Here is an 18,408-nt window from a genome sequence, read left to right as displayed (position 1 = left end):
TTTAATAAGTACTATTACAGTTGTTTAAAAAGGGACTTATGAAATAAGGCCCAAAATTAATTATGTTTAAATAAAATTCTAACTACTTAAATCTCGAGGAAAAATTTATAATACCTAAAAAATGGGCCCGAAACCCATGAACTGTCTATTGAAATTGGGCCCAATGGCCGTTAGCTAAAAAAATTTGAACACAAATCCATTTCTCATTCTAAATACGATTCTTTTATCTAGCTTTTATATTTTTTATTATAATATATACCCTTGTACAAAATTCTTATGCATGAGGCCCAGCCGGACAGGCCCCCCTTCCGGGGTTGAACCGGGCGAAAAAACAGCGAAAAAAACAACACCATGTGTTATTGCTGGTCGTCAAGCGGACCAACATTTTCAGAAGTGAACATATCAAGAGAAGGAAACGCTCCTTCCCGTTTTTTACTCATGTACTCTCCCTTTTTCGTTTTTTTTTTTTTTTTTTTTTTTTTTTTTTACATATTCCCGATCTCCTTCCCTTATTCTCGTCCTCATGTATACATACTGATGCACAAAAATCTATATCGAGGGGTGGATACGCGAGCGCGAAGGTGAAAAAAAAACTCAAAGCTGCAGCTTCTCTATTTATATTTTTATTATTTCACAGTGCAGGGAGAATATCTACTGGGCATGTGGGCATGGAGACCCTTCTTTTCCGCGTTTTTATAAAAAAATTTAGTAATAAATTGCCTAGAGCCTGATGGACGTACGGACGTGTCTATTTCTCAACCGCGCGCTATGATTTTGGGGTAAAAAAACTCTAAAAAAATTGTCCGTTGCACGCGTCTAACGATCACGCCAAATATCGTTGATCGTTGGTTACTTTATTTATTTAACTTAGGTTTATATCCAACGCAGCTAGGGACAGGGGGAAAAATAGATTTTTTGAAAGGCAAGAAGGGCTCAAGGGCTGAGGCTGAAGCTGAGGAGAATTTTTTATTGGCTTATACGGGTTATTTTATCGCTTTTTTTCGCTGTTTTGGTGAAAAAGGTGACGGCACGCGCGCGACTCAAGGGTTACAACACACCACCATTCATTTTTGTTATTATTGTTATTTTTTTACGCATTACTCGTGTGTCTGACACACGCGGCTATTACACGCACTCGGTGGAGTATTACCCGCAAAAAAGTTCAAGTTTTATTTTTTTATTCTTTAGTCAAAACTTTTTCAAATTAATATCTAAGGATTTAGAGTCTTGTTTTTATTTTTTTTCGTGAAATTTATTTATGATTCAAATTATCGGTTAAGCTCGGTTGATCGACAAAAAAAATTTTATGATAGAAAATTATTTAACTCATTAAAAAAAAATTTTATTTTTGAAATTTTTTTAGCGGGAATTTTAATTCAAATTAATTTTTTTTTTTTTTAAATTAATTTAACCAAAAATTAATAAAACAAACAAATGGATTTAATTAAACTCAATTTTTGAGCTTTAATTATTAGTAATTTAATATTTTTGAACAAAAAAAAAATTATGATTAAAAAACAGAATCCGAAAAATTTTTTTCTACAAATTAAAATATTCTCAAATATAAATTGTTGTAATTTTAGTAGAATTAGAATTTTATAATTGATAGAAAATTTTAAATTAAAATATAGAATCTGGTAAATTTTTTTGGAAATTTTTTTTTTTTAACTACAAATTAGGCCTGAATAATTTTTTCTGGAATTCTAATAAAGTGATAAAGAGTTCGAGATTCATGAAAAAATCTTGTATATTTTATAAAAAATTTTTTTTTCTTAATTTGAGAGTAATTAAATATTTAATATCGTAATAAAATATTTCTTAATGCTATTGTGTAATCAAAAATAGATTTTCAATTAGAAAAAAAGTTTTTAAGTACAAGAAAAAATTTTTGAACAGATTTTCGTATAAACTGAATAATAAGTCTAAAATTTTGAAATTTTAATTATCATTACCTTAAGCTTCATTAGCTGTCACTAAAAATGTTCCCACAATTTTCTAGCCCATTAAAAAATTTTCAACGCTTCCTTTTCCTTGATGAACTTTGAATTTTGCCAAAACCAGTAGTTTTCTCCCAAAACCAATTCCGTCCATTAAAACAATCACTATAATTATTTGGACAGCATATTGTTGATACATCCCAATACAATGAAAGTCGGAAAACGTGTTTCCAAAATAATAGGGCACCCAACATCCCGAGTCAAAGTTTTCTTTGTAACAAAGCCGTCTGGTATCTTTCTATTAATCACAGGAAAGTATAATCATGATTTGATTCAAGGAGTTTCCGGTTCTCATCGGCCTAGAACTAAAGAATCACTAAATCAGGTGGTAAAAATATCTCCATCTCCATCACTATAATAGTAAAGTTAAAGATTGATTCGGCTTAATGACGAGTCGACTTTTGAGCCGGTATTATTTAAAAATTTTCTGGTACGATCTACAATCCTTAAATCAAAGCGCACTTGGGGTTCTTAGAGCAAACCGAATAAAACTCTACCTGCTGTATATTATGGTTGATGCTTTATGTTGGGCATCTCAGCCGTCATCTCAGTAGCCTCGACCCTCGATATTACGAGGACCGACATCTGGTCAGATTCTGTTTCACAGACGATCAAAAAAATTTTTTTATATAAAGGAAATATCTGTACTGCCGAGAATATTTTTAATGCAACACCATTTGGGCCTTATCAAATACGAATACAAATACTATACTTATTTGAGGGAACTTATTCTTTACTTTATTCACTCCCCCTCACTCCTACGTTCTACGTTCTACACCCGCGAGATGTAAAAAATTTATAAAAAAATCCCCTTTATTTTTTTATTCGAGACTATAAATAAGATGGGTTTGTACAGCTTTTCATTAACAAAAAATATGCAGGTGGCTCATTTTAGTTTTTAACATCATGGATTTCGATTTTACTAATGTAAGTTATTCCAAAAATTAATGGCCCGGACAAATGGATAAGGAAATTTTATTTCGGGATCTAGGCGGTACGAAATTATTTGAATTTTACAATATTATGATTATTTTTGGGAATAGCAAAATAAAATTTTTTACACGAAAAGTTTTGATTAATTTTTTAAAAGTATAATACTGAAAAAAATCATTTTTATGAACAACTACACGGAAAGAACAAGATGACACTGGATATCATTCCAGATTATACAGAGTATAATCCAGATTATACAGAATATAATCCAGATTATACAGAGTATAATCCAGATTACAATTAGTATAATCCAGATTATAATGAGTATAATCCAGATTAAAATGAGTATAATCCAGATATCACCCAGTACAATTTGGATTATACTAGCTACTATCTGGAAATTTTTTTTCACCACAGATATCACTGAGTATAATCTGGGATGATATCAAGTGCTAAAAATTTTTTTAGCAGAAAAATAAATTTTATCTTTTATTTTTTTATTTCTATTTTAAATTTATTAAAAATAATTTTTATACCATAATTTTTTTTAAAAGTTGAATTATAAAAAGTAAATTAAATTATTTACTTGTTTATGTAAGCTAATCTTGAGAACTTGATTATAAGAACTATAAATAGAATGAAAACCTATCAATAATAAAAACTGTAACATTAAATCAAGTTAAAATCAGTAAATCCAAACATTAGTTTTCAGTGTGTTTGTATTTATATTTATTACGTCTCTGGTACCTTGTACCGCCAGCGTTATTTAACGTGTGTCGAAAGGAATACACAGGAAGACAGAGCTCTCACTTTATCCACTTACATATACATATACATAGGATCTACTCGAATCGGTCCGTGTTGATGGGTCCAGACTTCGGGACAGGTGGCACGCAGCCTCCAGGGAGCCAAAAAGAATACGCGGTTGAATAGAAAAAGATGGTAAAGCCCGGGGGCATGGGAACCTGACTTTAAGGGCCACCATCCCTATCCACTATCCCTATATATCAGTCCTACATTACATTACACTACACACTACACACTACACATTACACCACACTAGGAAGTGAGTTTTATCCTAGCTTCCTCTTCGTATTCATTCTCGCTGCAACAAATCAAGGGTAAAAATACCACTTACATCTCATTAATTTATACACAATACCTCATTTTTTTCGAGAATATAGTTTCGTTAATTATTTTATAAATTCCTCAAAAATTTTCTTAACTTTTATGCAGGAAAATTTTAAAGCTATAATTTTAATTTTTTGATTTGATTTTTTTATTGATATACATTTTTTTTAAAAATACATAAAAAATCTTTATTTTTTTTTTTCACGACATTTTTTTATCATAAATGTAGCGTAAAAATAAACAGAATCCAAATAATTACCCTAAATTTTTTCTATAAGAAAATTAAGCTTGAGGTATCAGGTTCTAAAAAAAACAAAATTTTTTTTTCACTCTTTCTACACAGAAAAAAAATTTTTTTCAAACCAAGAAAATTATAACAAAGACTGAATTTATTTTGGAGCAAAAAGAAATTTTCTTGGCTTAAAAAAATTTAACTTCGTTCAAAAAATTTTAACTTGATTCAAAAAATTTTCAGTCTTCCTTAAGATTTTCTTGATTTAAGAAAACATACGCTTGTTTCTTATTTTTTTGAATCAACTATTAAACCAAATTTTTTTTAGTAAATTTTTATTGACCTACAAGTTTCTAAAAAATTATGAGTTTTTTTTTATTTTGGTTAAATCGGATTTTTTTTTTACGGTTCACCATTTTTCTTGTAATTTGATAAAGATTTTTCTGGCTGTGGTTGATTATACTGTTTATTTAGTTTGGGTTTTAAAACTTATGCAGGAGAAAATAAAATGTAAGAATTAGGTGTGAAAATTCGATAGTACATAAGTCACACTAAGCGCAGGGTTTAATTTTTAGGATTTAAGATTAAAATTTTGACACGACTTATTATAAATAGAGAATAAAAATAAATAAAATATTCCGGGGATAGAAAAGTTTGTATAAATTTATTATTCAACGTCATCTGGTTGAAATATTAAAAGTTCAAAACTTAAATTCTGAATAAAATATTAAAAATGAAAATAAAATTGTTCTATTTTTTTTTTTTTTTTTTTTTTAAATAAAATAATTTCTTAAAAAATTCCCCGTACGAAGGATTTATTGAAATTCACGAAAAGGTAATCATAATAACAACAACAAAAATAATTATAATGATGATGATGATGATAATGATGATGATGATAATGATGATGATGATGAAGAGAAGCCATAACGGACTCAGTGATGATGCGTGACAATTCGAATTTGGACGCAATTACCTTTGGAGTCACGTGATACGAAAGGAAGTAGTCGAAATCACCGTTCGTTCATTCAACTCTTGTATTCCATTCTTATTCTTCCATATTACATATATTCTTTATCCTTGTTTATTTTTTAATTTTATCCACCTACTTTTTATTACAGGCTTCTTTCACTCGGCTCCACCTTCCACCTGATCCTCTCTTTTTATTCTCATTTTCTCCGACTCGGACCTTTAGATCCTCATCCTCAACTTGAGTAGAGTATCTTCGGGTTCAGTTTAGTTCAGTTTATCGGGTTTTTTTCTCACCGAACACCCAAATTACAGCTATATACTATATACTAGTATATTCTGTTGCGAGAGCGTAGTAAATGCTACCGGTTAATAGTTACTTGCTCTCCTTTCTCTTTTTTTTTTTTTTTTTTTTCAAACCCACAATATTTTATTGTAAATTTATTTTTTTTATTTTTATTACACGGCAATAAAGAGTAATAACACTTCGGATTTTTCGGTGACTTACTAGTGTTTTATTTAATAATTATAGTGCTCAATAAAATGAAAACATGTCAATTCAGTAGTACCCTGCTCACGCCGGGATTCGAACCCACGAACTTTAAAGTAATAGAGTATGCCTTGTCGTACGACGCCAGCAACTAAAATTTTGTACAAAGATTTTAAAAAAATGGTGTGTTTATTTATGTACACGCGTCAGAAGTTATATTTCTTTGGCATACAATAAAAAAAATTTTTTAAAAAATGCAAAAGTGATCGAAAAAAAATTTTTTTAAAAATCAAAAAGGTTTTATTACAATAAAAATTTAGCTGTACCGTATAAACATAAAATCATTAATAATCGAAATTTGATTTTCATGACTACTGTCTTTGATATTAAAAAATTTTTTTTTTTTTAAATTATTAAATTGTTTCACATTTAAATAGATTGAAAAAAAATTTTTTTTTGTAACATTCTGTATTTTATGAATATCTTAATTACAAAAAAAAAATTTAGTAAAAAAAAGTAAACCATAAAATTTTTCCTAAAAAAATCTAGTAGGTTGTTTAAATCTTGATGAGTTTGCACACGCTATAAAAGTTTGAATAATAAATTATCAATCATCAATATTTAACTTCAATTCCTTTTACGGGAGAGTAAAAATTAATTTTTTCATAATTATCTCCACGGGTCATAGAGACATGACGTGAGATTAAATTGAAGAAATAATTAAAAGAATTTTGTTATTAGCTGGAAGAGTGATAAGACTGAACATTATTAAACTTACAAATTTTTCATTATTATTATTATTTTTAAAATTATTATGAGTGTGTGGTTAATCCCAGGCAGCACAATTGGGGCGCATATCCGCCGGGCAGCGATAAACAACGTCAGATAATTAATTTTATAGCTACTCAATTTCCAGGAGATTCGGCTACCGTCTCATCAGCTCGTCTTGGGTCCGGGCCCCGCGGGTCTCCATATATATTCGTTAGTCGTGACCTGAGACCTAAAGCTAAAAAATCGCCTCAACAGCTAAACTATCAAACCAAAAAAAAAAAAAAAAATAATAATAAACTTTTTTTTTATCCAAAATTTAGGGACACAAGGTCGTAAGAAATTCTCAACTCACACAAGAGTTTTTTAAAAAAAATATCGTATCACGCGTCTTTATAAAATTTGCATAATTTTTTAAAAATTTGAGCAAAATAACTTTTGAATTTTTCCAATGTTAACATGGGAAGTTTCTTCATTAACATGATAGAAATATCCATGTGACATAGGAAAAATTTATTTATCACTAAAATTTATGTAACTTAATTTAATAATTACAAATTTACATAACAATTTTATCATTTGAGCAATTTCAGATAATTTAAAAGTAAAACAGTGATATACAGTCGGTTTGTGATAAAAAAATTCGAGGAAATTTTTTTTAAATTTTGCTTTACATTTTGAAAAAATTAAAAATCCAGCAGATTATGGATGGTGTGGCTTAAATTGTCATAACTTTTTCAAAAATTGACTTATCGGGACGTTTTTTTTTTTCAAAATTTTTTTTATTAAATGTTCTTTTTGGGAAAAAAATAGAAAAAAATTATTCAAACCTATCTTCATCGTTATTTTTTAGATTTTCCAAAAAAACTCCGAATTTCTCAATGATAAACATTTTAAATTTTTTTTTCTTTCTTTCATATAAAACTTTGACATTTTCTCCAAATATCCTGAAAATTTCAGAATGGTGTTTTTTCGATTTGTATTTTTTTTCAATTGAAAAAAAAATTTTTTTCCATGACATAAATGAATTTTTCCTGTCACATGGATATTTCTATCATGTTAATAAAGAAAAAATTCCTATGTTACCATTGGAAAAATTCCTATGTCAACATAGGAATTTTTCCTATGACAAAATTGTAACTTGGGTGCAGTGGAAGGGGGCCCAGTGCACAGTAGCATTAAAAAAATCCCTGGAAATGTATGTGCCGATGTGTATAATAATATAAGTACAATCTGCGATGTATGGATGTATAGACTTGAACCTTTTCCTGAAGGCATCAAAAACTAAACATAAATGGATGGACAGACGGTTACATAACTTGCTCGGGCATTGTACGTTGACGTACATTGACGCACATGGGACTTAGAAATTTAGTACATAGACTAGTAAATGGGGTATCATGTTCAATCTCTAAGGCTTAAGGACTTTTGTTTGGCGTGGGAGGCTGTCGAGAGCCCATGGGGTCTTCAAGAGCGACCGAGATCAAACCTCTCTCTTCTCTCTCATATCATTACCATTTATACTCTCTTTCTTTTCTTATTTCTTTACACACTCACATTAGGCACCTGATCCGACCTTACCCAACCTTATACCCAATCCCCTAAAAACCCTATTCATGCTTTTTAAGACTCTTCAAAACGAATTTCTTGTATTATGGGAACTTTCCAAGACATTTGATTCTGCTTTTTAAATTATCTCAGTGTAAATTTTGTTATTTTTTTTTCATCCATTTAAAACTGCCCCCGATAATATTTAATCCATATTTATAAATATAAACACGTTTTTTATATTTCAATTACTTTTTCTTAAAAAAAATAGAGCGATATTTTTTGGAGATGAAAAAAATTGATCTGGAGCTTTTACAATTTTTTAATGATTCACAAAAAAATTTTTATTCGTTTAAAATAAAAGTTACAAATTTGATAGACAATGCCTTTTTTCAGACACTTAAAATTTCGCCAAAAATCGACCTTTTTTTTTCAGTAAATTTTTTTGTGTTGGATTCTTTGCAGATTTTCAGTTTAAAAAAAAAATCGTTATTTTTTTATAAAAAAATTTAATAATTCTTTGTAAATCACTATCAATTTTTTAACTTCCTGCGAATTCTTAAAATCAGTAAAGGTGGAAAAAAGTTACAAAATCTGATTTAACTAGGATTCGAACCCGTACCTCCTAATTGACCGAAAAAACTATCAATTAAGCCTCAATTTTTACCATACCTATAATTTAATTCAATACCAAGTACATTTAATATCCACCGTCAATAATTTTCGCACTTTAAATCAGAAGAATTTCACTTAAAAAAAAATTAAAAAAAAAAAAAACTAAACAATAAAATAAATATTTTTTTTAATGCACCGTGGTTTCAAAAGTAATAAAATAATATTACAATGTAAAGTATGAAGATTCTGAAAATAATCAAGTCCAGAAGCAAGTGTACCGTGACGGCACAGCATCCTGTCTTTTCCTTCTGCCCTTCACTTGCCTTACACCAGTTAAGCCGTCGATGTAATGTACATTACACACACACCAACACAAACATTTATTTTATCTTACAGTACACAGGCTTCTCAACGTATACCTATGCACTAAAATTGATTCTGTACATTACATATTTTTTTTTTGTTTTGTTTAAATTATTCTTACGCTGACTCGAGTACTGGGAGACGTATCGAGGTAGTGCTACAAAATGTGTACCATCGGCACCTCTTTGCTTCTGGTCTTCCGCTTTACGTACATCCTTCTACACTTATATATATTTATAGTTGTATATTTATGTTTATAGTTATAGTTATACTTGTACTTATACTTATATTGGAGTTGTATTACGAGGCTTGTAATCATGCTTTATCATAATTTTCATCATTATCGTCATCATCATACTCGATACGTGATCGATTGCGATATTGTAGGCATAGAAGGAACAACCATTAAAGAAAAACCACAATCGACCTTTATATCTCTTATAAATATTAAAATAATAATAATAATAATAATAATAATAATAATAACAATAATAATAAAAATAGAAATCTAAAAAATAACGACGAAAATAGGTTTGAATGATTTTTTTTTTTTTTTCCCAAAAAGAACATTTAATAAAAAAAATTTTGAAAAAAAAAACGTCCGATAAGTCAATTTTTGAAAAAGTTATGGCAATTTAAGCCACACCGTCCATAATCTGCTGGATTTTTAATTTTTTCAAAATGTAAAGAAAAATTAAAATTTTCTGAAATTGCTCGAATGAGAAAATTGCTTAAAAATATGAATAGGTTGAATATTCTTCAGCAGAGAGTCTAAAATGAATAAACTATTAAACTATAAAGCTAGCAATTATTCAAAGCTTAATATTTATAATACTGTATTTTCATCTAATCCCTCTCTTTGTATTAAATATACCTGCAGTCCCAATTGTCACCTCTTAAACCCCAGGTCTGTTTTACGGGCACTGCAAAAATCCCAACCCGCTGTTCCTCGCTATCCCCACGGTGTACAACTCTATCTTAAATTTAGTGGACTTAAATATCCGCTTATTATTGAAGTTTGCTGATTTAGAAAAATATCTCCTTTTGATCTCTAAATCTTACCCTTACCTTCATTATATATTTTATATTTAAATTTTCCTTCAATTTACTGCTATTAATTATACATTTTTTAAATCCTAAAATTACATCACAATTAACTAGAAATCTCTTAAAAAAAAAAAAAAAAACAGATTTTTTAAATTTGTTATAAAAATTAATTAATAAAATTCTATTAAATTTTATAAAAATTGTACCGAAAAAAAATATCTTGATTATTTTATTTAAAAATTTCAAGGATCGAGAAATAGTAAAATATATTTTAAAGTGTTTGGACAGTTTCGTCAAGAATCCTCACGTTTAAAAAGATAAAAATCATAATTGTCAGCAATCTGATCCGGCATTAACACTAAAAGAGTTCTGGTACAAGATACAAGATAAAAACATAATAATAAGCATTGTAATCGCATATCGTAGATTTTCAAATAATTGTTGTCATAATTCATAACAATAACGCTTACCTGCGGGCACATTTTACACTGATACTTTCTGGGTGGATGAGGACCCCCTAGATGAGGATTAAGATGCGACGGATGTGGGGGTTTAACTGTCAAGGGTTGTGGCACAACTAGAAGACTCGCTGGAGGACTTCCGCTGCTGCTTCCACCGGCGCGGTATTGCTCGTCTCCTAAAATATTTAAAATCATTAAAACAAAATTGAAGACTTTCTCCGTGGCATAATTGTTGGCTTTTATTTTTCAACGTTAATATTAATAAACGTTCAACATTAAGTAGATTAATAGATCAATTGATTCATTATTATTTATATGTTTAGATTATGAAAAATGCTTATGGTAATTATGAGATCTACTTATGTTCTCATGTATAATATCCATAAATATATGTGTAAATATGTGAATAAGTGAGAAGACATGTGTGAAGAAACTGACACTTGAGAGTTGAGATATTAATGATAGTCAGCATAATGTTAAATCATGGATGTCCTTGCTACCCGCAAGGATCCTTGCCCTTTGCACGGTGTATTATATTTATATTCATATGTATGGATATAATGTATGAGATGTTATTGCGTCAGTCATAAAGTCTTGTATTACCTTGTTGATCTTAAGAGTCAAGATTAAATCATTGGGTATTAATATTTTTATTAAAAATATTATTGGCACTTAAAATCAATAATATTTCATTATTTATTTTTCTGGTTTTATAAATTACGAATCGTGTGTGCCCGAGCAAGAATATTTAGGCAATAAGAAACTTTTTAAAATAAAAAGTATTTTTCTTTTTTTTTTTTTAGATTTTTGAATGAATACAAGAAATTGAACCTATTGGTTAAATTTTGGTGAAGTTAAGTTTGTAATAAATTTTTTTTGGTCGTAATATGTAATGTTTAAATTTAGTTTTGAACATTTTTTAAAATTGGTTTATTTGAAAAAGTCCAAATTGATTATATTCAAATTTTTTTGGGTCAAAAAAGTCCAAATTTTAAATTAATTATTTTTCTAATGAAACTTTTTTTTTGAAAAATACATAAAAAAATGAATAATTAAAAAAATTTTACAAATTTTCAAAAAAATTTATAAACTTAAAAAAAAATTGTAATATTCAACTTTCTTTTTCAATTGTTCGTTTTTTTATTTATTTTTCAAAGAAAAATATATCAAAAACATCAAAAAAGGAGGAAACAGAAATTTTATCCAAAAACATAAATTCAAAATTTTTTCCAAATTTTAAAGGCGAAAAAGCTATCGAAATTTTAATTTTTTTTTTTTTACGATAATTTTTATCATAAATGCGCCGTAGAAAATTTTTAATTTTTCATCTAGATACGGCCAAAAATAGGCGAGACCCTACTTGTAAATAATTACCAATTTTAATTATTTGAACTAGTACAAATTGTAAATATTGGTTAAAAAAATGTTTAAATTTAAGCTTATTTAATATTTTACACTCACTAAAAATTAATATAATTTCTATGAAAAAGTTTGAATAAATTACATTTATTTTTGAAATTTTTTTGGGCAAAAAAATCGAAATTTTGATTATTTAAACTAGTAAAAAATCATAAATATTGATCAAACGTTTATATTTAAAATTCTTTTATATTCAGTAGAATCAATAAAAATCATTATAATTGTACTGAAGTTCAAATTGATTACTATCAAAATTCTGAATATTTTTGAAACAAATTCCAATTTAAAATTCTTTATCAGCACACTGAAATCAACATTTAAAAAAATTTTTAAAAATAGTTCTAAATAATTGAATTAACTTCAAAATTCTTCAAGGACCAAATTATTTAATTATTTGTCCTTGACTCGAACGATTTTTCACAACGGATCCAAATGATTTGAAAACAACTGCAGTCAATCCTACAAACAATAGAGCCAAAGATTTATATTCCCACAACGGCTAAACAATAATTAATAAACAAAAAAAGAAAAAAAAAGAGATAGCAAGTCTGCTGTCTTTATCTTACTTCAGAAGATCAACGGCAAGGCAAAGTCTGACATTTTGACGTTTTTTTGGGCGCCGAATCTTATTCAAGGCTAGAATACCCACAAATTACTTCACTCCATCTTTTATTCATTCAATCGCAGTTTAATAATAATTACCGCAATAGTTTAAACAGAAATATAAATTAAAATCATAAAATTATATACGAAATTTCTGGAAAATCCCCAGTAAGGTATAAGAATGATTTAAGACACATAAATAATGCTAGTAGAATATATATTTATTATAGAATAAAATATTTAATAATATTAGCGACTTTCAGCATAGCTAATTGATCTTTCCAGTGTGCTTGAACCCAACAATTATAATTTGCATGTACGTAAGACAGTTTCTCTTCTCACTTAATAGTTAACACTATTCTCTCCACGGTCTTTCTTCATCATCACCTACCACACTCACTAATATAAGTACACAATATTTTACCTGCACTTTACAACCATAAAACATATCACAAGTATTATCGAAGCTGTTTTATATTAATAGACAACTATTATTTATTCTTCGTTTTATAACTTTCAAACTATAGCCAATAATAGATTTTTGTCTTGAACTTTGGTGTATTCTCTCATTTTATTAATTTCATCAAAAATTAAACGCAATCGTGAATACTTATTCGAGATAAAATGAATATGATAATTCTTAAAATTTATCAAAAATAATTATAGTGTTAAAATATTCAAAAATTAAATTAAAAATAATTTATAATTATTTATTCATTGCTTGAATATTGATTACTGCAGACAAAAGTTAAAATTTGTGGATAAAAGCCTTGAAATTATCAATAAAACCCATTTACCTTAATTTTTTTTTTTGCATACCAAATTCAGCAAATAATAAATAATTGATAAACTATGACCGTAAGTTTGTAAATAAAATTAGTGAAGATTGTATGATAAATATGTCAGATATATCACGATTAAATTTTAATAGACACCACACACAGACTTTTATGTAGTAGCGACACTCGTTTTATCATTATTATTATTATTACACAAAGCGACAAGTTAATACAGACGTTTTATGTATTATATATACATTTGTTACAATGGAAAATAATTGACGAATTCCCACGAAAATAAAATTACAACTTGTTTCGTTAATTATCAAGTTGTATCAGTTTTTTTATATTTACTCTAGGTTCTTTTCTAATCAAGAGAAAAATGATAAAATAATTATTGATAGTTTTTATTAAATATTATTTTTTAATTTTTATGAGAAATAAAAATTAAGAAGTGAAATCGCTTACAGATAGGGCGGGTTACTATTTTTTAGTTTAAATAAAATTTTAATAATTAGCAAATAATACTAACTATCAGTTAAAAAAAATTTCCTAATTTTTCTTTATTAACATGATAGAAATATCCATGTGACAGGAAAAATTCATTTATGACATAAAAAAAATTTTTTTTTTCAATTGAAAAAAAATAGAAATCGAAAAAACACCATTCTGAAATTTTCAGGATATTTGTAGAAAATGTCAAAGTTTCATATGAAAGAAAGAAAAAAGAAATTAAAAATGTTTATCCTTGAGAAATTCGGAGTTTTTTTGAAAAATCTAAAAAAATAACGATGAAGATAGGTTTGAATAATTTTTTTCTATTTTTTTCCCAAAAAGAACATTTAATAAAAAAAATTTTGAAAAAAAAAAACGTCCCGATAAGTCAATTTTTGAAAAAGTTATGGCAATTTAAGCCACACCGTCCATAATCTGCTGGATTTTCAATTTTTTCAAAATGTAAAGCAAAATTTGAAAAAAATTTCCTCGAATTTTTTTATCACAAACCGACTGTATATCACTGTTTTACTTTTAAATGATCTGAAATTGCTTGAATGAGAAAATTGATATGTAAATTTGTAATTATTAAATTAAATTACATAAATTTTAGTGATAAATAAATTTTTCCTATGTCACATGGATATTTCTGTCATGTTAATAAAGAAAAAATTCCCATGTTAACATTGGAAAAATTTCTATATCAACATAGGAATTTTTCCAATGCAAAAATATTAAAAATCCCTGTTTTTTTCGCCGTGTATAAAATATAAACACATATATAATAGTACGACCGGAGTCAACTTTAAAAGATCGATTAATCGATTGTCGCCAGCCAACGACATTTGTCATGTTATTTTGCATAATTTAATGTGTCCATAACTATTGGAACAACAAAACTATATATTTTTTTCCTTTTACTTTTATTTAATTTTTTAAAATATGTATTACATGATCAAAATATAATATTACATGTTTTATAATATATATTTCTGTAGATGACCTTAGTTGTAAAAATATCACGATTAAATGTTAAGAAAAAAAAATTTTTTTTATTAATTATAAAATAAAAAAAAAAAAAATTGCGATGAATTTATATTAATATAAATAACGGTTAAAATTAAAAATTAAATATATATTAGTATCTTGAGAAGATGCTCATTACTTTATTATATATTTATATTTATATATCTAGGAATAAAATGTGTGTGAGTGGATATTAAATTTCGTCTGATGTATTGTAAGGCTAATTTATCTACGTTGAATATTGCTGAAGATAATTATTAATTGTGGTTGGAAAAAATACGTGATTAGTCAATGTTTAAAATAAAATATACTTTTAATTATGCCGGTTAGTGGATTTTTTAAGCAATTATTCATTTATTGAGGATTCAAAGAATACAATTATGGAGATTCAGGTTTTAATTTTTAAAGTTTTTGAAAATTTTGAAAAATTACTGACAATTTTTTTTTATATAATTTTGGCAAAAGAACTTTTTTTTTTTACGTAATTGTTTAATATTAAAAATGACAAAATGGTGAAATAATTAATTACTTACACGTGTTAGGTAAAAAGCCATTGACAGTGAAAAACATTTATGGAAACGTGGCTTTTACCATTTACGAGCTATTACTCAATTTGCTGTGAGCCAACAGCTCTTAATATGTACTGCTACCGTGTATATACATGTAGAGAAGTAAAATAGCAATGAGTGTAATTCTCTGGGGTCATTGCCAGCACGACAAAAGGGAAATGTACTATTTTATATCCTGCATTATATATTTTATTTACTTTTACTTTTATTTTTTTTATAAATCGCAACAGTCACAACAATTACATCTTTTTTCTTGAAAGAAACTTTTTATCTGTGTCTCACAAAAAATTATTTTATATTAATTTTCACTTGAGCTTTCTTGATTTGGTAAATAATTTTAAATTAATTTTATAAATTACTTTCGATAAATTTTTAATTCGAAAATTATTTTAATAATTTACATTTACAAACAAGATATATAAATATTGATCAATAAATAATTCCTTGGTGTCCGATAGGTGGCGAAAGGTAGTAAAAAATTTTCACTTGCAAAAAAGTCATATGAAAAATAGAAACAGTAATTAAACAGTAAAAATATTAAATAATACGTAAATTTTCGCCGATTTGGGCTGGCCTAGTATCAAGAGAAATTCATCATCACAAATCTATATATTTATTATAATTTAATAGATGTGTAACTTTGTAAAATGTTTGAAAGAATTATTTTGAAAAAAAAAATTTTAAAAGTTAAAATTCATTTTTTTATGATAAAATTTTTCTCGCGAAATTCTTGCTGCCTTACACACAGAAAAAATTATTGAATCAAGTAAATGAAGAGGGCGCGCAGTAGCCTATCGGATCTGGCCCTTGCTTACCAAAGCATTGGACCCGGTTCGAGTCCGGCTTACACCAAATGAATATTTTAAATATTTAAGTGTATTATTCTGCTGAGCCCAAAAAAATAATACTCATGACTTTAGTAGTTTATGCGACTTTAAACAAACAAATAAAAAAAAAAATTTTTTTTTGAAAAGTTTCTTGGTTTGAATTAAAAAATTCTTAAACTAAAAAATTTCACTTGGTTTAAGTATATTTTATTTGATTTAAGAATTTTTTATCTTAATTCAAGACAATATGAGCTTCTTCAAAATTATTTTCTTGGTTCAAAAATTTCACTCTTGATTCAAGTTAATTTTTTTTTTTCAGTGCAATTGTCTTATAAATTCAAGAAATATTTTTATCAACTAAATATTTAACAAAATTGACTTTATGAATAGACTAATAATGTTGGCTATAATTTATAATAGATAAGATTGATAAATTTGAAAATTTTTGTGATCTTATAGAAAACTGCACGGAAAAAAAAATGTAAAATTGTAATTATTACAGATTTAAAAGAATTAAATTGTAGTATGAAATATTTAGATTAAAAGCTCTGAAAATTAATATTCAAAATTTGAATTTAAAAAAATATTAAAATTAAAATTAATATTCAAAGTTTGAATTTAAAAAAATATTATTTCAAACTGTAATTTTTCTAGTTTTGAATACGATGGGACTTTTAATACTGACTAATATAAATCACACAGCGAACAATTGTAAAAATTGCTGTAATAAAAAAATTAAAAATATTAAATTGTATAAAATTGACACTTGATGTTTAGAAAGTAACTATTAATGCTACCGATGACAATCATTGCTATTAAATCGTCAGTGCACGATGTATCTAGGGCAAAATTAATTTTTTTTAATTTGAAAAAAAAAAAAAACGATACCAGAACCATTAACAAAATTTCTTTTACAACTGTGCGATATTTAATGACAGTAATAAATGAATCTGAGTGCATTAATTGCAACAAAGGGTTATAATTTTTTTTTTTTGCGAATGATATATAATAAGTTTTTTGATGTTACGTAATTGATGACCTTGTATCTGTGTTTATGTTTAAAATACTGTTGTTATTTATATTGTTACGATCAAAACCAGACAGATTAGCGGGGAACGGTGTGAGATATAGGAAACGTCCGGGCGAATTTAAGTTCTCAGTGTATATAGCATACGGTAATAAATAAAATAGGATTCGTAATCAACTTATATTATATATACTACACACCATACATTTATAATGTATTGTGCGTGAGTAAATACATACGTTTAGATGCTCAAAAAAAAGATAAACCGGTTATGACTTTGCATTCATGACGTAAGACGCCGAATTAGTGAAAAGGAAATAAAAGAGCTCGTACAATACTAAAAATTTTAAATGCTTAAGAATCAAAACATTGAATTACTCATTGGTCTGTATTAAAATTTATAAATTTTTAAATAAAGTCAATAAATCATGGATTTTGAATTTTTATTTAATTTTGTGGTTTTGGATTAAATTTACACGGAAAAAAAATTTATCATGTTAGTTTATTCTTTTTAAACGATTTTAAAGTACAATACAGATAAGCTTAAAAAGAAAAATAAGGTCTGATAATTTTTTTGTTAGTTAAAAAAAAATTTTTTTTAACACTCGGTAGATAAGCTTTTCAAAAAAATGTTTCGCGGTTTTTATATATTTAGCACGTGCACAGAAAAAAAAATTTATTTGAATCAAGTAAATTTTTTGATAAAAAAAATTGTATTTTATTTTTTTAGTCTTCATAAATAACACAAGCTTTGAAAAAATAAATTTAATGTGTTAAAATTGGTGTTTAATTAACACTTAAAAAAATTTCTATCGTTTTTATCGTATTTTTTGAATCAATGTAGATCAATTAACTCATTCTAAATTTTTCTAACCTGTTGATAGATATAGATATATAAAAAACATTGAATACATTTTTTGTGGCTGAAATACGTGACGCTGTATTGTAAGTTTTTGTTTTTTATTCGTGCAAAAAATGTATCCTGTTTTTTTGGTTGGGTTTTTTGTTTAATCTATTGTGAGGTTAAATGCATTTATTTTATTTATTTATCAACAGGTTGATGATGAAAATTTTAGAGTGGAGTTAAAGTTAATTAAATTAGTAATTGA

General features: G+C 26.8%; 1 protein-coding gene across 3 annotated transcripts in view; it reads right to left on the bottom strand.

The window, feature by feature from the left end:
* The window catches only part of LOC141532780 (zinc finger protein rotund), a 75,688-nt gene that overhangs the window by 32,000 nt on the left and 25,280 nt on the right, over positions 1–18,408 (bottom strand). For all 3 annotated transcript variants that reach the window (XM_074251277.1, XM_074251278.1, XM_074251279.1), the window contains exon 5: positions 10,564–10,730. In XM_074251277.1, the coding sequence (XP_074107378.1) occupies positions 10,564–10,730 (167 nt within the window). The remainder of the gene's footprint in view (positions 1–10,563; positions 10,731–18,408) is intronic.

This window comes from Cotesia typhae, unplaced genomic scaffold (genome assembly GCF_013202065.1).
Source record: "Cotesia typhae breed Kobodo isofemale line unplaced genomic scaffold, CoteBio_Ctyphae contig_69, whole genome shotgun sequence".
Classification (NCBI taxonomy): Eukaryota; Metazoa; Arthropoda; class Insecta; order Hymenoptera; family Braconidae; genus Cotesia; species Cotesia typhae.
Note: the sequence above shows the minus strand (reverse complement) of the source record. Positions and strands in the feature narration are given on the sequence as shown.